The sequence below is a fragment of the Ambystoma mexicanum genome, chromosome 3q (assembly GCF_040938575.1).
Source record: "Ambystoma mexicanum isolate Mex_15411 chromosome 3q, UKY_AmexF1_1, whole genome shotgun sequence".
Lineage (NCBI taxonomy): Eukaryota > Metazoa > Chordata > Amphibia > Caudata > Ambystomatidae > Ambystoma > Ambystoma mexicanum.
In genome coordinates, this window is record NC_090926.1 from 871309819 (window position 1) to 871333270 (window position 23452).

At 47.4% G+C, this 23452-nt stretch overlaps 1 protein-coding gene across 9 annotated transcripts in view; it reads left to right on the plus strand.

Moving 5' to 3' along the window:
* LOC138583059 (uncharacterized) overlaps nucleotides 1–23452 on the plus strand; it is a 433873-nt gene that overhangs the window by 149813 nt on the left and 260608 nt on the right. For 2 of the 9 annotated variants that reach the window (XM_069654971.1, XM_069654966.1), the window contains exons 2-4: nucleotides 1616–1693; nucleotides 1764–1823; nucleotides 4216–4302. In XM_069654971.1, coding sequence (XP_069511072.1) covers nucleotides 1616–1693; nucleotides 1764–1823; nucleotides 4216–4302 — 225 coding nt within the window. The remainder of the gene's footprint in view (nucleotides 1–1615; nucleotides 1694–1763; nucleotides 1824–4215; nucleotides 4303–23452) is intronic. The other 7 variants (XM_069654967.1, XM_069654968.1, XM_069654969.1 and 4 more) reach the window with 7 other exon arrangements.

Consider the following 23452-nt stretch of genomic DNA (forward strand, 5'->3'; position numbering starts at 1 on the left):
CTTGGCTCCTGGTTATCCACTATTAACCAGTGACCAGTAGCTACCACTGGGGAATGAGGAGCCCGCGCATAGCATTCCCCAAACCTAACTTCCACATAAAAGCAAATATATCATTTGTCCATCATATATTACCCTAAAGTTGCATAGAGGTGTTCTTATATTTATGTATGCATTGTCCCAAACACAGAGTAAAATGCATATAGTTGTGTTTGTTGAGCATCTATTGCTCTGGGGAGCCAAATGTAGCTCCTGGTAGCGGTTGGTGCAAAGCTAATCAGGCTCTACTAGGCTCTAAGCAGGAGCTACATAGCTCCCAGCTCCCCTCAATTTCGAACCCTGTCACTGCGTGATCTTTAAAAAAAAAACATACTTTGACGGCTGAGTACGGAATGGCTTGTATGAGGTATTGCCATGAATCTGATGTGATTGGCTTATGACACAACAGCTCATAGCTGTAGAGCGCTCACCCCCACCCCCTATTAGGTTGATCCCCTTTTTCCTGCTATGCAGAGTGCTAGACTGGTGGGTCTCAGGAGTACTAGGGACCCTGTAGCGCCGGGATCTGCGCCCACTTATCCCACAGTGTGATTCTCAGCTCAGGGGCAGGTGCTTTCATAGGCCTCCTGCTGCATCCAAGCTACGGATCTGGATGAGTAATCCGTCACTGCTCACAGAAGGGTCCTCCAGGCCTCGGGAGAATAGAACCCGGCCTCCTGCTCCAGTGCAGCCACTTAACAACTAAGGGGTGACCCCAGCTCCTTTCCTGTCACTACCATGACCACCGCACATGTTCAATGAGTACTCGGATGGCTAAACCCATGGCTCGTTCTATGTACAGGGTCCACCAACGGGCATCGTGTCCCGCTTATACATGCAGTTCTCAGATACGCACTTCCGATGACAGACAGGTAAGGCAGAAAGAATACACTGCTGCAGAAACACTGACATTTATGTTAGCACTACATTCACAGTCACCTAGCACTGAGGTCCTCTAACCAATCACAACTCCATCTTGTCGGGATAGAGAAGATAGGATTAAACCAACATTGACATAGCCGATAGATGTGGCTTTTGTGTAGATATTGCATAGACATTACCAGCACTCGAGCTCCCCCTTCTGTACGCCTGTAGCAGTGCACGCTCAGATTTTGGGAATACAGTCTTTTTGGAGGTGGCCCACTGCCAATTTTGGGAGAGGGGGGTTCCGTCTACAAGGCGAGAATGGTTTGATTGGGAGTAACGCATCCACCAATGTCATAAAGATACCCGAGTATTTTGGTAACTAATCACCAACACCACAGGCTGGTACTGTAAAATCCCCATAACGGTGCATGGACTCGCCCCAAATGGGGTATTTAAGGAATGTGCTGTTATTCCTGATGTAAAGACCATAATGTGCACATCCCTGTGCCACGGCATTTCCCACACAACGAAGCCTGGACATCCGGAGTGGCAAAGTAACACGTCATGCCATGTCAAGCAGTAAGCAGACAGCACTGCTTTCTGATTGGCTAAGGGATACATACTATCTTAATGGGTTTAAGCACTTGCTTTCATACCAAGTTATCGAAACCTGATATTCACAGATGTTTTGGGGCTTTTTTTTTTTTTTTAGATCTTCACGTGGTCAAAATATTGGTTTAGACTTCGGAACACCACCTTATCGTTTTACACCGGCAAACAAGCAGACGAGGTAAGGCCACCACTTTGTACAAACTCTGCCATGTGTTCCCGAAGCAAAACATTCAGCAATTGATGTTCAGGTAATTCGTTTGTTTCTTTCCTTTCAGTCCTGCCTTCGAGGAAAGTACTACATCTATTTAGTAAGTGGTCACATGCTCCTATCACTGTATGTAATACACAGACTCGCTGTTTGCTTAGGTTCTGTTTTTTTCAGACGAATATATGAAAAGGTTTCTCTTTCTTGAACTGGATTATGCGTAAATTAATGTAAGGGTCGTTTATAGCGCCGCCATTATAGTGGCCTCCTGGCACCGAGGCCTGTCCACAGGGGCGTTGTTAGGGGGTGGCTAAGGGCCCCTGATCTTTTGGTTGCAGCCCCGGATAGAATCTCAGGAGCTACAGCCAAAAGACTAGCTAGCCCCCGTCCCAACAGTACCGGCATCAGCTTAGCCCCGGGTCTTTTCCAGACCTAGCAACTCCCCTGCCTGTCCGGGGTATGAATTGTGCCACTACCTGGGATGCGCGATTTCTGTGTGTTCCCTGGATCCCAATTTGTTTTTGTCAAACATTGCCTCAGTGTTTCAAGTCAAAGATAATAACTGCCCCCTCCCATCAGTTCAAGCGTGGGTTGACGTCCTTTATTCCTGAGCCCCCCCCCCTGTCGGTCAACCTCCCGATTCCCTCGGGTCTAGCACAGCTACTTTAGAATCTCCCTTTCTGAAGTGGCGCATGTGGCCATTTTGCGGTGTGCCACCGCGGCTTTGTGGTGACAATCTTTCCGAACCAATGCACTCTCCTGGAGGCCACACCATGCTCTATTCTAAGGCCCACCCAGAGCCGCTTGGTCCTGCTCAGCAGCGACCTGCATGTCTGCAGGTGGACAGCACGAGGATGCCAAACCGGGCCCCAATGCCTGCTCAATGTAATTAGCCTCCCACCATTTTAGTATTTGTTTTTTCAACAGTTCTCTTTCTATGTATCCATATTTACTTGTGGGTCATTTTATCTGTAGTCATCTAGACTATTCATCTGTAGAAATAACATATGCTCCAGCTAGTATTTTTTGACATTTATTACATTGTAAAGAATACATGAATTAAACACAAGTACACGCGCTCGTGGCGGAGATGGAACAGTAGTCTTTCACCAGAGATCCATGAAAACCCAGACCTATGTCCACTTTAAAAACAAGTGCCTTTACCTGCAGACGCGCCATCACACAGTCACATTACATGGGATGCCACCTGCTTTCTGTGTACTCTCCATGCTGCCAAGCCACTGGCCTCCACGGTTTCATTGACCACATCGATGAATGGAGAAGGTTTCCAGTTTTTTTAAATGCCTCTAACAAATAACTGGAAACGGAAGACAGGTTAATATGATTTGTGGTCAAAAATCAATTGGAACGTACAACAAAGAGCGCTACTTATATAACCCCTGTCCCTATCAATAATCTCTGACATGAGGGGTTTACCTATTAAAGAACTAGGAGTGTGATTGGTCCTGGCTCACAGAGGTGATTGGCCCTGGCTCACAAAGATTTGCATGGCAATTGTATTAGCCAATAAGGTGAAGCCCACTTCCTTGTACCTGACTCACAAAGCCTAAAGCAGGAGCACCTTTGGAGCTTCCCGGAGCATCTCTCGGACACTCACGTGCACCCGCCTTTGGCTCAAGAGCATCTCGGAGATGTCCCAGGCACCTCCAGATTTTCTCCAGTTTTTGGCGTTGTCTGTCGGTTATAAGGAAAGATCTGCAAATTGGAGATACACGCGGGCATCTCTGAACTGCCCCAGTCTCAATCAGGCCCATTGGGTCTACTGACTTTATTTGAAGTTTATTGATAAAATATTGTCTTAGCTGATACTTACTTGAAAAAGTGAAGTCGCTTACATTTTAGTGATGATTTGTGTCTTCTACTAGTACTTGAAAGCGTAGCCGAATTCGTAGCATGCTAGGCTCCACTGAGGAGCGGCGGCACGGAAGGGAGTTCAATTCTTCTCTGGGCCGACTCATGCCTCCAGTGGAGGAAGAGTACCGCAATATAGGGAATAATAATTGGTCATAATAACATCTGTTGCCAAGCATTTTCAAACCGGGTCCTCAGTGAGCGGGCACGAAATAAAAAACCCATTATTCTTATTATTCTTATTAATACATCCAGATCCCATACATGTAGTAGCATTACCCACACTGCACCCCTGCAGCAGACAGGCTCAATTAAAAGGATCCATAATGTCTGTTAGTTTCAGCATTTTCACCCTGTTCTAAAACGTTCATTTTCTATTAGATCGATCTTAGGGAGATTTGGGGCATTCGTATTATTTTGAGGGTAATTCGCAGGAACAGGGACTTCTATCAGCCAATGTGAATAACCCTTGTACATTGAGAGAGATTTTGGCAATGGAACTGAACTATATTAGACATTTAAAAAGTGGTCCTGTCCAAAACAATGGAATGTATTTGCAATGCGTTTGCCGCGGATCGCTTGAGGATTACTCCTGTGCTAAAATGGAACCACCGCCTTTTGAGCAGGTGCAGTCGGTGCGGGAAGTCGGATCCACAGACTCGAACCACACCTTCGAGATTGTGATGAAGAACGGGAAGAGGAAGCTGCTGGTGAGTCTCCTTTCAATTCCAATGTATTAATAACTGCAGCGGAGAATTTATTGATAAGCAGATCCGATTTGGGCCAACAGCCCAGGGCTTTGAAATGTGCCTGGGAATCTCTCCCCAGTATTTTTCTATTGCTCAATCAACACCTACCTGCCCAAAATGTGTAGAAGGGTTTTTCAATGGGATTGCACCATTGTAAAGCACATTTCAGGCCCTGTGTGGCGTAACTTCCCTGAGGCCAACGGGACATGGCCAAAGTGCCCCGAAGCTAGGCACCGATCTGACAGATGCTACTCCTTGTCATGACCTACCTAAGGGATACTTTAATGATGTCAAACAGGGCTTCACTTTGCTTTCTGGGGTTGAAATCAAACAAAATGCACGTTTTTATACCTTTTTATTCAACTAACTGAGAATAAGTGAGAAAAGAGACAAACACAAACACTGGGGGCAGTTCTCGTCGCTTAGAAATTACATTTCAAGCAGAGCCACATTATTCACCCAATGTTTTGTGTGTAGTGCGTAATGTGTCCAAACGCTTAAGAACAACACGTCTAATAAGTGGAACCCAGAATGAAACAAACAGTGGTTTTGTTGCAGAGACATTCCAAAATGTTATATTCAAAGGTCCACAGTTTGAGAAGGAAAGGATATGTGTTTTGCCACCTTCCCTGCAGTTTAAGGTTCTTCGCATGTGCAGTGGTTTTAAGTTTCCAATATTTTAACCAGCCTCACAAATATGTATTAGCATCTTCGTGGCAGCCACAGCCAAATCATGCAAAACATTGGTTGCAATGATTTTAAGACTCAACTGGACTAAGAAAAACACCCTGCCCCAGTGTGTTGGGACTTAAACATTGTCTGAGGTTAGTGCATGTTTTTGCAGCGTTCATGCTACGCTAGTGTCACGCAGTACTTTAACCCGAGTTAATTAGGGCTATTTCTATGCATATGGTAGAACCAGTACACAAATCATCCCGCAGCTTCTAAGGTGCCATGTCAAAATGTATCCTAGTTGTGCCTTGTGTCTGATTGTGCCTTACTGACTTGCAAACAAAGTGGCAAATACAAACTTACGTTACAACTGTTAGAATGGTGACATTTCTGCTGTTGGCTGGGCATACCTTCTGTTCTATATTGGGTAACAGTCATTGGTGCTACGACATCCAAAGTGATGCCTGTGTCCTTACTCGTTTGGGATTCTGAAACATTGTGTCCAAAAGTCCTATGTGGGAGGTGGTATCAGCAGGTCCTCATCTGGTACTTTCCTTTCGATGATGTTGTGTTGAGGGTTCCAGGCTCGGACTAAGCCACCGCATGCATGCCGCGCACCCTGCGTCTATCTTCAGACCAGCATTTTCCAGGTTGAGAATCTTCAGTTTTTAGCTCCCATATTCTCCTTTGTGTTATTTTTAGGGAGGCACCTTTCAGTACCGTCACTGACGGGTCCTGCAGTGTGTGTTGAAATGAAAGAAAGCCAACATTTAAGCACTGGATGACCATAGACAACACTACATCATTAATTGTATGTCCAATGTATTTTATTTAGAAGTACACGATACAACCAGACACGGCACACACTGGTTTGAAATTGCCATTAGATTTCACAGCAGTACCATATTTGATGCATTCATTAATCTATCTTGTAACCACGCCTTGGTCTTCAGAGATATGTGATTAGTTCATTATTTCCTCAGGGAATATTTAACTTCTCAATATATGGTCCATTTCAGATGATGGCTTCTCCGAATTCCAGGTATCTCCACTTCATAAATAGCATTCTTTACACAGCCACATATTGGAACTAAAGAACTGCTATCAGTATTTCACTCTGGGATATGATTATGGGTCTAAATACTGTTGATGCATTTCTTAGGCCCGGATATATTGGGGACTGCCCTTTCTCTACTTAAGGGGTCTGCAACCTGCTGCTTGTCTGATGGGTTAGACCATGACTCCCATGATCCCTCACCATTGACTATGCTGGTTAGGGCTGGATGGAATTGTAGTCCAGGACATCTAGGCAACGGTTAGAGCCCCTTACTCTAATTCAACTGTCTATGGCATCCAGTCAGTTGAAATCTTCAGTGCCCCTGTATTGCCTTGTTGCCTCCAGGAGCTCGGTTGCCCTTATAGGAGACCTGCCATCCTTTTGGCTAGCTTGAGATGGAGATCCAGAACAATCCAGACTGGAGAAATGGTCCAGAAAGCATCTGGGGGTCCTGCTCTCACAAGGAGGAGGGTCCTTCGACAGTAAACCATACAGGCGGCCTCAAAGGTGATTTTATTCCCCATTTGTAACTGATGGTTCTGCATCTGCCTCTTTCTCACCAACCATTCACTGGGACGCTGCACCAGATATCAATTATCTCTGCATTCCAGCCAATCACATGATAGCCCGTCTAGGTCACATATGAGTACAGGTATATGCTCTCCACAGGCTCAAATAAGGTGTAAAGCAAACTGCCCATATTATAGAAGACCCATATCTCCCTAACAGACAGTGGCCCTTATCAGGAGGTTGGAGGTAATGGTTGCATGGTTGCCTCCTTACCGCATTCCGGGCCCGGGTTTCTCGAATGAGGATTTACTGGGCCATCGCAACCTTGGCGGACCCGGTAATTCCCCGTCCGATGGACCCGGTCCATCCCCATTCCCATTCGAGCCCCCATAGGGCTCAATGGGAATGGGGATGGAGCTAATAACGGGCCTGTTAATAACGGGCCCGTTGTTAGCTCCCTGGTGTCCTCTCGGGACCCGGTATGGACGCCTGGTTTTTCCAGGCGCCCATTGCGGGTCTTGCGAGGAGACCTCGTGGTAGGGCGGAATGGGTTTACCGGCACCGGCACCTTTACCGGTGCCGGTAAACCCATTCCGCCAACCTTGTGATGAGGGCCAGTGATTTATTGTGAACATTCTCAGCACATTTCTAGGAACTGTTCCTGTAACCAAACCCTAAAATCAGACTGCGGGAGAATGTGGCTGTGCTTCACATCATACCCTGCATTCCAGAGCCTACCCTCCACCCCAACGGCAGTCTGAAGGCCAACCCGAGGCTGTGGCAGGTTTTACAGCAGCGAAATAGTGCTGTACTTGGACCAAGGCGCTGGAGGAAGTTGGGTATCAGCGCTTTAGTGCTGGAGAAACTACTACCCTATAGCACCCAGCAGGCTTACTCTTGACAGCAATATTGTCATGAATACACCTTCTGGGTGAACCTATATATCCATGCTCCGTGTGTGTGTGTGTGTGTGTGTGTGTGTGTGTGTGTGTGTGTGTGTGTGTATGTTAAGCTTTAGATGCTATCATTATCTTCTCTACACAGTTTTATCACTAAACCAACACGTGTTTGCATAGTGTCTTTTTTATTATATTGGTTTTCATTAAACCTTCTACATAACATACATAATGTATAAAAAAAGAACAAAAACCTCTACATAACGCAATAAATAAACCAATACATACATAAGATTTCCTAAATACATAATGTTACATTCAAAGGTTAAAAGTTTAAAAAGCCGCTATTGACCATATCCGGAATTGACCTGCTCACTAAAAAGCCTCAATCAATTTCAAGGCTTTTAAACATTTTAACTGAGGCTATTAATAGTGCCGTATTATGACTGCTAAACATTCTCTGAACACAATTCATCATGGTTCACTCTATTTCATAAACACATTTCCCAAACATTTGTAGTCCCATTCATTGGACCTCTTGACATTTGATAAAATGATGCCTCAGTGTTTCAATGTCCTTGTTACAGTACCTACAGATATTGGTGCTGCTTTGCTTCCTCAATAATAAATTTCTTGTGTATGCATGAGGTTAAATCTAACTCTTAAAATCACACTCCTATATCGCCCATCTCGACATCTTTGAATGTTTTAGGTCGAGACCCATAGCTATTATTTTCTGTTGCCAAATCCTTATAAAGTTTAAAACCATCCCTTTTATCACAAGTGCTTAGCCAGTCATATTCATGCATCAGCCTATTTGCTCTGATCTGGTTTTGTAGCAGACCTTCCACTGTGATATTGATACTAGACAAAATGCCTAAGCACCATCGTTTGAGATTGATAAAACATCCAGAATGCTTTTTCTCCAGTTGGCATCGTAGCACATGATACAAAGAATCCCCTTCTGCCAAGAAAATGGTTCTCTATAACGAAACAGCCCTCCAATGCACGTAAGCCCCCCAAGGACAAGAGGCCCAACTCATGCCTTAGTATCCCCTTAGGAATACAGTTGGCAAGGACAATGCCTTATGCTGTACCTTCCCTTCTAGTTTATCAACATTAAATTCCTCCGATCATCAGGAGGTTTCCGACCCGTACATGAGGGCTGGGATGACTTTCTTCTGAATGTAATATTTTACAAGCGGAACAAATGAAAACCTACAGAATCTACGTGCTATACAGTGCATCTGTGCACCAGATTGTTCCCCTTTCTGAAAAAGACTTCCTTGCATAAATCTAAAGACTTCCTTGCATAAATCTCGGATGGACATCTTAACAATCATAAAGCCTAGATATTGTAAGTTCTTTACCCTTTGCACACGATCTTCACCCGGCTTCCAGCAGTTCTCATAATCTTGGTTTTAGTTGGATTCATTTTTAACTTGTTCAATAAAGGTAAGATTCGAATCTTGATATGAGCCGCTGTACGCCCAGTTGGGTTTGATCCAGGAGGATTAGATCATCCACATAGCTCAGCCAAGTTATTTTCTTCCCTGCAATTGTTGGTGAAACAATAGCTGCCTGAGTCAAGTCCTCCCCCAAGTCCGATGAGTAGAGGTTAAACGAACTAGGGGCAAGAGCACATCGCAGTCCCTTGCTTGTTGGAATGGACTAGGTAAGTGTCCCCCTCATATCAAGTCTTACTCATGGTGAAGTATCTCTCTGAAGATAAACCAATATAGACAATCGTGTCTTCAGAAGACCCCAACTCTGTAGTTTTGGCCATAGGAGCGCTCCATCAACCATATTGAACGCTTGCGTTAGATTGACACATGCGATGAATAGAGAATGGACATTCTTTTCACACGAATTTTCGATTAACGCATTAATAATGAGGCCATTTATAGCTGTGCCAATTCCCCACCCAATGCCTGTTTGAAACTTAGAAAGACGCCCGTAGCTGATATCATTTCTCAAACTCTTTCAAAAGGAGAGAGGCAAACATTATTGAATCCACTTCAAGGAGCATGATCAGCCTAAAATGAATGGGATTGGTACACTCCCCTTTCTTGTGGATGGGAATGATAAAGGAAACTTTCCAACTATCCGCAAGGCGTTTGATTTTACAATATTAAATAGTGTATTAGGGCCCAGATCTCAGGGACTACTTTGAACACTCTGTTACTTAGCCTATTTGGGCCAGGAGATCGGAGATCGAGGAATCCCTGAGAGCCCCCATCATATCTTCACATGATAACATCAATTCCCAATCACCAACCTCTAAGTCTGCAGTGGTAAAATCCAAATTATCTTTGTACTGGTCCAGAAAGAACTACTGTCTTCCGGAATGGGATTAGTCTGAGCCTCCTTTTGAAAGTTACCCCTATTTTGCAATATGGAGCAGAAGATTTTACGTTATTTTTAACAATTGTTTCCAGCATGGACTCTCCGTCTTTTTGCAGGAGTAAATGCTGATGCGCCATAACCCATTTTCTATACAATTGTTTCCGTTTTCGAATTTTTTGCCTTTTTCAGGCACAGATCAGTATTTAGCAGTTCAATAGGTCTTATCTCCCGCCGTAGTAGCCTTTTCTTTTTTGAAATGCTATGTCATATTCATGTCTGCGGGGAAAGGAGCATTGTTTAGGCACATGCCCCACTGTTGCTAAGACTTTCTTTACAATAAAAGTGGAGAAGATGCCTGGCGTGAAGATTGCCATTTCTTGTGACAGCGTGGTCTCAAGCACAACCTCAATATGCGCATTAAATGCCTCAATAGAGTTAGGGTTCCAAACAACACTGCACCTTTTACCATCCACCTCCAAATTCTGCCAGAAAGAGGAAAGCACTGACCTCCTGTGCATTTGGAGGGCGGCAATCAGCATACAATGGCCACTCAAACCACTGTATTTCATTTCAAAATGGACCCATCGACAAGAGAGTCTCTAAAAGACAGATCTAATCAATCCAGGATACTGCATCCTCCTTATCCCAAGTAGGCTTACTTGGGATGTCGCCCTTTACATTCCCGCTGAGAAATGTTAGACCCCATCCTTTACAGACTATGTTCCACTTCTCACCAAGCTCTGAGCGGAGTACCGCCTTCCATTTCCATGACCACCATGTCTCTCCCCGGCCACTGCGAAAGAAGGATGTACGTGATTTTTTAGAAAATATTTTACCTAATGGGGAATTGACCGAATGTATTTAACCTAAAAAACGAAAATCACTTTTTTACTTTTTTCTATATTTTTTTTTTATTATGCAGGGGGAGATCCCCTGCCTTACTTCTCCCGAACCTAAACCCTTACCCCACACCCCACCTGTTATGCACTATACATATACCACATTATCTACCATTTCTGGTCAAATAAATTTGGTCACTTCTCCTTAGGTGAAATTGTATTTGGTGAAATCTACGGCAACGAGCTTCACCGGCCTTGTTCCGGTACCGGGGCCCGTTGTTAAGGCCCTCACCTTGCTCTGGCCTATAATGTGGGCCCCAGGCTGTTAACGTCTGGTGAATCCCGCTGAACACGTGATTGTCATATTAGAAAACATTTTCAAACCGCGAAACTAAACACAAAATATTCAGAGAGCACGGTATGATTAATTTGCAATTGCTCCAGGTAGCAGAACCCGTTCCTACATGTTGCACAGAATTGGCGCACCGCTAAATGATCTCAAGGAAATTTGAGTGATACAAGTAACCAATCTCTCAATTTTTTATGTTGGAGTATGGGTGGCCAACTGGCTGAAGGAACAGCGTTCAGGTATTGAGGTGGCTGACATGTTGAAAGAAGTTGTCAAGGAAACGTACGATATGGTCATGCAGTGCCTTTTGTGCTAAGCGCAGAGTTTTTAATTATGATTTCTTTTAGAGATGTTGTCTTAGTATTAGTCATCGATCTCTTTTCAATCGTTTTTTATGTAGTACGGGAAGAAGATGAGCTGAGCCACGACTAGGCTACAAATATCAATCTCTTTCAGTTCTATCTAGAGGAGCTATAGACCTGCTCATTGAAAGCGCCAATAGTGGCGGATCCATGCTGGCAGAGGTCCGCAGTTACCTTAAAAAGTAAACCATTCTGCTGCATAGGGCCCACCTGACTCTGTCTTCGCATACTCCTGCTGGTTTAATAAGCAGCAGTCGGCCTTCTGGGAATTGTTGGCCCACACTAATGATGGCCAAGGAAGGTAAGGATTTTCCTAGGTTACATTCACCACAGGGATTGTGGTGCCTGGCCTGCACCTTATAAATACCTTCTGAATTACCACTATGGTTGCCATTTAGCATACAATTGAATTACCCACCTCTTCTTATCCATCATTCAAAGCTATGTTAGCCAAAACGCCTGGACTGGCTAAAGCTCATGACATGGGGCCAGTTGGCAGCTTTGCTGTTTCGCCCATCGATTGCAGAGAGGGATTACAGTCGGTGGGCTCTTGCCTCTGTCCTGGGCGTTGGGTTTAGGAGGGAATCCCAACACATTACTTGCTACAAGGCAATGTGATGCACAGCAAGCCGCAGCAAATCAACAGCAAGCACCCCAGGTAGGATTCCCTAACTTTGCATTCAAAGGTATATTTTATGGTGTTCATAATATATCTATGAAAATATTCTAGACAGTAATCCATATATTACCAATGGGACACGTGTCGTGCTAAGAAAGAGACTGAACACACGCATTAAGGTTGTAGAAGGCCGGAACGACGGGTGTGTGATTTCAGAAACTTAATTGAATAGGCTGTTACTGTCACATGCACTTTCAAGTTTGTTTTGTCTATTTAGCACACAGCACAAAATGTATTGCTACTAAGCGCTTACATAATTACATTATTACCGTGGGAGCAATAGTATTGTTTCATTTTGGCCAGTGTTTGGGCAGATCTGTTAGCTAGGTGGAGTTCCAATTGGGTTCTGGCTCCTTTCAGCCGTCGCCATATTTTCCCTGATTATTTAGATTTATGCTTGGTTTCCAGTTTATTTACCTTATATTATTGTCTACTGGTTCTGGTGAATGATGCTGTACAGGCCATGCACCTCCTCTAATAACAGCTTTCATGGCATCTCATATCATGACTAATAGACAGTCAGGGGCTATGCGTTCATGAAAGTAGTCCATTAGAGCAACCGACATTTCTCTTTCCGAATGGGGTCATATAATTTCCACTGCCGTTTAGGGTGTATTGGCATATTGAGAGTCATAATTTGTGCTACCACCGAGGCATGGTCATTAATAATACACGGGGTAACTCATAGATTTCAGTGCACAGGCAGCGCACGCAAGCAGCGCAGAGAGGGAGCGTGCGCCAGCATGCGCCAGCTATGTGCGCTAAACAGCATTCTGGCGCACCGCGTATTCATGGATTTCCCAACCCATTTTGAGCCTTGGCGCAGCGAACATCCCGCAGCGCCAGTTACGCCCCCAAAAATGCCCCTTGCGCAAGGAAAAGCCATCGAAATCCCCAATACGGCGCAAAGGGCCGCGCTAACCCTGGACCAGTTTACAGGGCCGCTACACTGTAATCGCATGAAAATATTACGCGTACCCCGCTCACGGCAGCCAAAACGCATGAAAATGTACTTGCGCACCCCCTCGGAATATGGGTACCCCGCTCGCACAGAGAAATCGCATGTAAAACTCCCCACGCACCCCTCGGAATACACGTACCCCGCTCACGCCAGGTAAATTGCATGAAAAAAGTCCCCTCTGTGGTGTGGGGCATGCCTAGGGTGGATGGGCTGCCTGCGGGGCATGCCCAGGTTGGATGGGCTGCCTGCGGGGCATGGGGAGGGTGGATGGGCTGCCTTTGGGGCATGCCCAGGGTGGATGGGCTGCCTGTGGGGCATGGGGAGGGTGAATGGGCTGCCTGCGGGGCATGCCAAGGGTGGATGGACTGTCTGCGGGGTATGGGGAGGGTGGATGGGATGCCTGCGCGGGGAGTTTTACATGCAATAGGCCTGGCGTGAACAGGGTACGTGTATTCCGGCGGTGGGATCCCTGCCTCTGTGCTCCACAGCACCGTCTCTGCCCTCTTCATCAGTCGACGGTGCAGACAGGGAGAGACAGAACACAGGCATCAGGGCACTGTACAATGTTTGGATACACATGTGACAGTTGCACATGAGTGGCAGTGTCAAACTTCTCAGATGCCATCACACTCCCCAACACTCATTTCATTTGAACCCACACACATGCACAAATTAATAGGAATTGTGCAGCAAGCAGCTGCATCCATACACACTCACCAGCATCAACATCCGAAGGTTGGCATGACATCACAAGCAACATGGGGAGTGCCGAACACATGCACACACGCCAACAGACAGACATGCATATGTACATCTCCACCACCTGTCACAGTACAATCATCGGCAACTATGTCACATCTGCCAATCGGGTTCCTACATGTCTGTCACATGCATCCATGGCGTATCACATTCGCACACATGTCTAACACAGACACACACATGTATGCCGTGCACGTACATGAAGGTGGAACCAGCATCAATGTGTCACACCCCAACCATGCCATAGTACATATACAGAAATGCTAACATGTGTGCATCTCCACATGCAGTTGTGCATCATGCTTTGGAACACATACACCATTGATGTGCATCACAGATGACAGGACTCACATGCAGCACGGTCATGTTCCTGCACATACACATCCATACATGGGCCTTTTCAGACATAATGTCCAATCTGCACACTCCTGGCACACCTCAACATGCACTGTGTCCAATAAGTACGCATAGACACTTACCGCTCCACTCCGGACTGCTCTGCCTCTCGAGGATCTGGCGGTGAAGCGCTGGGTTCATGCGTTCCAGGACCCTCATGTCGTCGGTGGTAAGGTGGACCCAGCGCCTCACTGCATGAGCTGCTTCCAAGAGGCGCCGGGCCTTCCTGATGGTCCTGGACCTGAAGTCCTCCCAGCGCTTCCCGACGTGTGATATGTCGCGGGCTGCCACCCACTCCATGTTGATGGCAGCCATGATGTCCTTCCAGATCCTCTCGCGTCCATCCTTGTCGGCGCGTCTTCTTCCGTAGAGGGCATCATAATGCACCAGGACTTGCTCCACCAGGATACCAACTTCTGCGGCACTGAAGCTGGTAGCCCTCTGCCGCTCTGGGTGGGGGTTGCCAGTGGTCTCTGATGGTGTTTCCACCGACATGGCAACACCCGAGGCAGCAACTGGACCCCTGCAGATGGCTGACGTGTAGGCACCAAGTAGCAAGGCACGTGGCCGGCAGGCAGGCAGGCAGCAGCAGATGGCTGGTGGGAGTCAGCTCAGGGCTCTGGGGGCAGTAATTCGGCCTTCTGGGCAGGAGCGTGGTCTTCCATGTGTTGTCACGTGGCCAGCTTGATACAGAGTGATTTGACACGTGAAAAAGCAGCATGTCAGTGTGTAAATCCGAGAAGGGCCCTTAGCGCGTAAGTGACGTAAAGCACGCAGGCGTTTCCCTCGTCACGGGTGCATAGTGAATCCGCACGTGCAAAAACTGCACGTCCGGGTGTCACTGCGTTGTAATTGGAGGAAAGGCCCTTAGCCGGTAAGTGACGTGGCACATGTGGGCAGGGTTAAAAGGTACGCGTAGGACGCCATTTTGTGGAGAGCGAGCGGGTGATTCTTGTACTTCTTGTCAGTTCACACATGATTACTTCACAATGGTTGCAGTGCGTACTCCTTGTTTACTCGGACAGCGTTCAATTCTTCTTTTGGCGGGGGTGTTGCCAACGCGCCCACGTGCGTCTTTTTCACACTCTTTTTCCAAGCAGATGGTGAGTCGCACATGTTTTTTTCAACTGTGTATGCCCCGTGTGTCGCGTACCCATTCAGAGGTCATTGTAGCCTGTGTGTACCACGTGTACGCTTATATTTGTGTTTCTGGGTGCCACAGCGTAGTGCAGGTCCTATATTCCACGCACGTGGGCTACCAGGGGTCGCATGCACGTTAAATTTTGTTTTTGGGGTGCCTGAGCATTGCGTGACCCGTCATCTTCCCCCAGGGGTCACAGACAGCCATGCTAGAGCCCAGGGGTACGTATTCCATCTAGTACCCTGCCCCCTTCACCCCAATTGCCCAGGACAATTGTTTACTGCACCTCCCATTCGCACAAGAACATCAGTGCCATGGTTGGGAGGCGACCAAGTGGTAAGAGCGGCAAAGATGGCCGACCTCCAAGGGGTGTCTGCGGTAGGGGACGTTGCCAATATGAGCAGGGTAGCCCAAGAGGCCAGTGTGTGGAGGAGCAATCAGGGACACCTATGCCCCCCCCCCCAATGGGTCGGGGAGATGCAGCTGACACCATCCCAGCTCCGGCCCTGTTAACCCGGCTCAGATTGTTCACCGAACTGGCACGGGATGACTCACAGGCCGACTTCCGTGTCACAAAGTCAAAGCCACGTGTGGCGGTGAAAGTTGCTGTCACCAGTCCACGTGGATCTGGGGCAGCAATGTCATCTGCTGCCCCAAGTAGCCAGTGTGAGGAGGCTACAGGGGCAGCTGCAGCTCAATCCACCCCGGCTCTGAGTCACCCAGCCGGGACAGTGTTGGTCCCAGACCATCACACCAAGGTTGGTCCTGGCAACAGCACCCAGCAGCCTGCTTCCAGTGCCCAGTCCACCTGTGCTTCAGCCCTTACCGACCAGAGTGGCGTAAGCCACTCATAATCCACACCACCTCTCAAGAGGAAGAAGCGTGCTCTTGCGTAAGAGGCTGGGACCCCAGACACGGCTCACCCCTCCGGCACGTCAAAGAAGAGTTTCAATGATGTGGAACTAGACGCACTTGTGGGTTATGTGTCGGCCCATGGCCGCGAAATGCTGGTGACTGCAGGGTGCAAGACTTCGACTGCTCAACGTAGGGCCCACTGAAAGTGCATCGCGGACCAGATTAGTTCCCTTGGATTTGTGAGGCGCACAGCTGATGGAATGACCTGAAACGCCGAGCAAAAAACAAGCTGGCTTCCAGTCATGCCTCTACTCTGGTGACTGGCAGTGGGTCTCCACCAGAGGAGGAAGTACTCACAGAACATGAGTCAATCGCTGGAGGCTTCATCACAGAGAATCAGATCCAAGGCGTGGGAGACCTACCAGATCTTGAGGCAATTTCCGGTGAGTGGCCATGCATGTGTGTGCAAACCATGTGTATGTTGCTTCGGTGATGTGTTCTGATTGAGTGCCAGGTCAGGCTGTGTAGTCATAACTGCTATAGGTCACCCATGTGGTGCCTCCAAACCATCCCCCGCCCTTGGGTTTGGGTTTCACTGTATCCCTTCTGACCGCAGTTAACACTTTGCACCTGATTACTGCACTTGCCCTTCAACTGGCATCATGCCACAACATTGTTATTACTGTTTTCCTATTCATTCTGCCTGATTGATGGATTCATTTCCATGATAAACACACATTTTTGTGCCATTCTGCCCCAAATTCACCATACTTTAGACATAGCTTTCACCCCACAATGCCCCACATTTGTTTACTTTTTATGGGAATGATTTCATCAAATCAGGCTGATTGACTTTTGTGCACCTACACATGCTCTGCATACGATCACTTCTGGGCCCTATTTGAATGTTCAACATGACAATTGACTCATGTCCAAGTGACCAACCATTGATGTAGCCATGTGCCTACCATCACTGTATTAGTAAACACTGGCTTTGTTGCAGCGTGTGACACATGCGTGTTTTGTCACACTCTTTTGCATGTTCTTTTTCATGATGTGCATCCCACATGAATGGGGGACAGTACTGATTTACTTCCATTTGGGTGTCCTTGTGAAATCTGCCATGGCTATTCCACGTGCCACCTGTGTGCTGGCATGTGTCATGTATGTGGATTGTCCATGCCACTCACAGGCTAATGTGTGATGCAGGTGCTATGCTGCATGCAGCACATGTGTTGCTTTTCCATCTTGGAGTCCTCAGTGTCTGCTTTTAGGGTCCCCTTCCACTTCATTGCCAGTGCATGCATGCCAGAGTTAGTGTCATGTGACATGTGTCATTAATGTATTTGATGTGTAGATTGTGATGCCTATGTGTGTCGGCTATGCTGTTCATGACTGTCTTCATTACTTTTGTTTCATGTTTGTGCAGGTGATGAGGCACTAGATGCTGTTGAGAAGGAGATGGCGCAGGGGCAGGAGTACTCAGAGCCCCAACCAGGCACCAGTGTAGGATGTGGGGTGGTGGTGGAGGAAAATCTATTTGTCCTACAGACCATCCTGTCCATGGGTGTCTCTGGGTACACCTCCGAAGAACTCTATGGCTCAGGTGCTGAATCTGACATTGAGGCAAATGTCCCATCGCAGGTGAGTGTTTCTGGCAGGGATGCTGTTCTGTCCAACCCACCTGCACTGGGGGTAGACCCCTCAGTGGGGCATTCAGTGTTGGAATGTCCGCCTGTGGCGGTTACGGATGCAGGGTCACACGTCATTATATTTGCTCCTGTTCCTGGGCCAGCAGATCAAAGGAGGAATGCAGTCCTGCAGCCTCAGGCAGTGCCAGCAGAGCAAGGTGCACATCACCTTGGCCCAAACAGGTTGGGTGCCCGCCAATGCGGTGGCCGTGCGCCACCAGGCAATACTTTGTGGGAGAACTCCATGTATACTATTGCAGCACACCAGGGGGCATTGTGTGAGATGATGGCTCAGGCCGTGGATAGGGTGGCCACTTCCATTCTCCCCCCTGAAAGGCAGGTGGAGCTCCAGCAGCAGGCAACGGAGTCCATGTGCCGCTCACACAGGGAGGACATGTTGGCGTCCAACAGGGACCGACGGGCTGAACTGCAGACTCTACGCACAGCCATATCTGCAGAGTCACAGGCCCACAGGGATGCTCTGAGGTTAGAACACAGGTCACTCAGAGATACTCTGGGTGCACTTGAGGTGTCCCAGAGTACAAGGTCAGAACAGCAGCTGGAGCAGCTGTATGGGGATCTCCGGACCATCATCCTGCAGAACAAAACCTTTCAGACCTGCATGCTTGCTGCCATGGAGGAGCATGCCAGGGCTTTGCGTTGTCTGTCTCCCATACCACGCACACCTTCTAATGTACCACCAGAGGGTGATGACAGCGACGGCAGTTCTCCCACTATAGGGTAGCCGTGCAGGCCATGAGCCCATGGAGATTTTTTTTTTCTCAACATCCACGCGTGTGGGTGTTGGGGGTACCTTGTACCTCCTCCCTCCTGGGTGGCCCCCCCACCCCCTGGTGGACACATGGCCATTTTTGATTTTTCTTATTCATTTTTCTTTTTGACAAGACTTTTTTTTTATTGTTATTTTTCTTTTGTTTTTCATAGTTGATTCCGATTTGAAAATTTTAATTAGATTTTTCATTTTTGATTTTCATTTTCTCTTTTGCATTTTTCCGTTTATTTTCATTTTCATTTCGTTTCATTTAATTTTTTCATTTTCTTTTTAGTTTATTTTTTTTTTAAATTTAATTAGTATTTTGATTTTTAATTTATTTTGTTTACTTTTCATTTTTTCTTATTTTTCATTTTTTAAATTTACATTTCCTTTTTTGTTGATAACTATTTTCTTTCAGATTGTAAATTCATGTTACCGTGTGTTGCATTGTGTGGCTCCTGTGTGTTCCAGCTGGGCACATGCAGGCTTGTCCTGTGTTTGGGTTTGAAACTTGGGTTCCTGACACATATGCCACTCCTGCTTCCCCTTTCCATGGGCTCGCAAGGGTGTGACCAAGTGACAGTAACTTACACAGAGGCATTGGGCTCCCATAAATTGTGTGGGCAGTCTGTAGTCCAAACTGTTTACACACCCCTAGTGGGGATTGGTGATGATTTCTCCACTGCATGGTTGATTTGTATATTGTATTCCATACAGGACATTTTGCATATATGCATGTAGCTTCTTCATGTCTTAACGAGCCGGTCTCCATTGCAGATGCAGTTCATGTTGTATGCAGTATACTGCCACATTTGCCTACCAGCAACACACTGGAGATGGAAGGGGTCGATGTGCTGCCTTTGTCAGTTTGTGACACTTGCACTACTTTCATTTTTTACTGTCATACGTTGCCACTGTTGGGTCCTGTACTTATGTTTTGGCTTTCTGATAAGTATTTGTTGATGTGTGCTGTTTCTTTTTCATTAGTGAGAGGGACTTGTCTCTGGCCCGTTTCCATTTGGGACGGTGCACTTTGTGACACTTGTGTCATGTGTTGTGCATTAATTTGGTTGCTTTCTCATAGCGTGCCATGCCATGGTGTGTTGGGTAGCTGAGATGGGGTTAGGGAGGGGTGTGGTGACATGCCACTATTTGGGTGTACTATTTTTCCAAGGGTGTAGTCCTTCATGCTGCATGAATGTGTGCCTTTTACTGACACAGCATTGGGTCTGTTTAAGTAGCTAGGGATGCACACAATGTAGCACTTCCAGGAAAACGATGTCATGGTGGTATGGTTGTGACAGTTAACTGTCCCTTTTGTCATACTCATCAATTGTCAGCTGGTATGTGCCAGGCTTGTGTGCACTCCGCAGGGGTGGGATTTTAGGTGAAGAAATTTGCCACAAGCTGGGTATGGGCTGCCTCACCACGAGCCCTTTCCCCTCCCATGCGCAGCGGCCATGCATGTGGTTGGGGACGTGGGGGCACCACCATGTCCACCACCATTGTGCAGGACACATGCTGCCACAATGATTCTGCACACTACTGGGGGTGCATATAGCAGCTAGCCACCAGAGCGGTCAAGGGAGCGAAAACGTGACTTCAGCACTCCGAATGTGCGCTCCACTATGCTCCAGGTTGCAATATGGACTGTGTTGTATCTTACCTCTGGTGGTGTGGTGGGGTTCCGTATTGGCGTCATCATGTAGGTGCTCAGAGGGTAGGCACTGTCCCCTGGGGAGGTGATAATGGTTGTCCTTAGTTGGGTTTTCCCATTTCTCAGTGTCTGACATGCATGCATGTATGTGCAGAGGCATTTGTACTCACCAATGAGCCATGTGTCGCCATGCCTCCCAGCTTCCAGGTCCCGGTTTAGGGGTGACATTCTAAATATAAAACTATCATGGCTGGACCCCGGATAGTTGGGATATACTGAGGTGATGATTCCCTTGGCATCGCATACAACCTGCACCTTGATGGAATGCCAGTGCTTGCGGTTTCGATAGATGTGCTCAGTGGCCCTGGGAGGACGTAGAGCCACATGGGTGCAATCAATGACACCTAGCACTTTGGGGAAGTGTGCCACCCCGTAAAAGTCCTGCACCACGGCCTGCCTTTCTGCAGGTGTTCTGGGCATGTATATGTGCCTGCGGACTGAGGGGCATGCAGTCATGATCGCCAACACCTGGTGTAGGCAGCGTGATTGCGTGGCCTGCGAGACACCCCCAACTATGGCACTTGTCTGCTGAAATGACCCAGTAGCCAAGAAATGCAGTACATTGAGCACCTTTTCCAAGGGACTCGGTGCTTGGGAGCACAGGGTGGGTGATGTGAGGCCATCCTCCCATTCAGCAACCAGTTCTAGGATTATTTGCGGTGGAAACCTATACCTCCCATAGACCTGGTCATCGGGCATCCCAAAAAGGCTGGTCCTGGGTAAATAAATGTAGGGCCTGGCTATCCTCCTCCTCCTCCTCCTCCTGTGGTGTCCCACGACCACTGCTGCGAGGAACGGTATATTCATCGTAGCGCATGAGCTTGTTTGTTCTTTGCGCGCACTTTTATGTTGGCGGGCCGCTTACGCCTGTTTCCTGCTGGCGTACGTGTTTCCGGATTAGCGCGTCATTTGTGGCGCGCGGGTTTCCCCTGTTCGATTCCATGAATACGTGTTGTTAGCGTGTGGGCGTTGCGAGGATTTAACTGCGGTACTTCCCCCGTAATGCCCACATTTTCTCGTGTTGTTCCCCATTCTGCGTGTTCCGCCCTGTGTTCCGTCCCCTTTTGTTGTGTGCGCTACATGTTGTGCGCATTCGCTGTACGCGTTGCGCACAGCGTTTAGTGACGTGTGCACCCGTGTGTGCCACCCGCGGATTTGGCGCACATCCCGAGGAAAACACGTGCAGCACATTCCATGAATCGACAAACGGCTACGTGCGCTGCGATTTTCACGGTTGCGCTCCCCTTTTCAGCGCACATTAATTCCATGAATGACCCTGACAGTGTTATATACACCGCTTCCAGGCAGGGGAATAATTGGCCTGACATGAGTAGCAAGTCTATCCATGAGAGACCCCTATGGACATGTGAATAGAAAGTATAATGGATCATCCCTTTTTTTTGGCAATCTCCATACATCCACAATTCCCAGATCCCATAGAAACCTGGCCAAATCCACTGCATTCCTATAATCCGCTCTAGTAGGAGGGAAGGTTTTGTCAGTGTTTGGGTTAGGCATTAAGTTAAAATCCCCCCTGATCATTACCTGACCTTCGCAAAACCAGTTGTGGGGTGATTGATTTTAGAAAAAGCCCTTGATCACTATTAGGCCCATAAATCGAAATGAGGGTATAAGGTCTTCCAAACATCTTCCCCCTAACCAACACATATCTACCCTGGGGATAACTTTTGACAGAGATTTCTTATTTTTTTTCCATTTCCCAGCCCCATTTCACGTCCACTAAAACCCGGACCCCTTACCCGCTCCCACTTCCTTGATTCCTGGGCTCCCAGCCAATCCCGCCGGCCCTGATTGCCGAGTATTCACCTGTTTGTTTGGTGCCATAGCACGGCACAACTCCCTGCTCGCCATCTAGATCTGGGCAAAGCCGGCGAGTGTAAGCAGGAAAGAGACCCTCCTGGGCTCCGTGAAGTGCATCTTGCGTTTCTTTTTCCATTCCCCACCCAATTTTGCACCCACTAAAACCCAGACCCCTTCCCCGCTCCCACTTCCTTGATTCCCGGCCTCCCGCCTCGCAGCCCGCCCCCTGGCCCTGGCCCTGGTTGGTGGAAAACTTGGTCTTGACTGACCTCCACAGGGCAGCCCTCTGCCTGTGCAGCCCCTTTGGCTAAGGTCCCCAGGGAAAGGGCGGCTCCAACTGAGGCGGCTCCATATCATGCCTGCAGGTGTCAGCAGGGGAAGCCAGTGAAGGCAGTGGCCAGCTGTCAACCAGCAGCAAGTAAGTGGGGCATGGGTGGGGTGTGGAGCAATCACTCTGCTCCGGAAAGCCCCGCCACTCTACATCACCTTACCTAAGAACATAACTGTGAATGATAGCAAATGCCACACTTAAATAGAATTGTGAATCTAAGCAGGTGCCACATTTGGATAGATCTGTGGATGTTAGCAAATGCCACATTAGGTAGAACTGTGAATGATGGCTAATGCCACACTTAGATAGAACTTTTAATGATAGCAAATGGCACACTTAGAATTGTGAATGTTAGCAAGCGCCACATTCGGATAGATCGAAGGATGATAGCAAATGCCACACTTGGATAGAACTGTGAATGTTAGCAAATGCCAAACTTAGCCAGAATTGTGAATGTTAGCAAACGCCACACTGAGAATTTAAACATTAGCCTGCGTCGCATCCAGAGAGAACTGTGAATGTTAACAAGTGCTATGCCTGGATAGAGTTGTGAACATTAGCACACGCCGGACCCTAATGGAACAGTGAGTGATAACAATGGCCACACTGCATAGAATTTATGATCACTGACCTGCATCGCATCTAGACAGGACTGTAAATGTTGCCTTGCATCGTATCTATATAGACTTGTGAATGATAGCAAGTGCTATATTTGGCTAGAATTGTGAACATTAGCCTGCGTCACACCTACTCCAAAGAACTCTCAGATCTAGGTATAGTCTCCCCCTTTGTCTATTGTATGGTGAAACGTAAGGTATTAGGATACCTAGGCCTCTCTCCCACTCCACAAGACGCTCAAATCTAGGTGTAGCCTCCTTCTCTGTCTATTATAGATTGAAACCTACCTATTGTGTAACCTGAACCTTTCTCCCACTATGCAGGATGCTCACATCT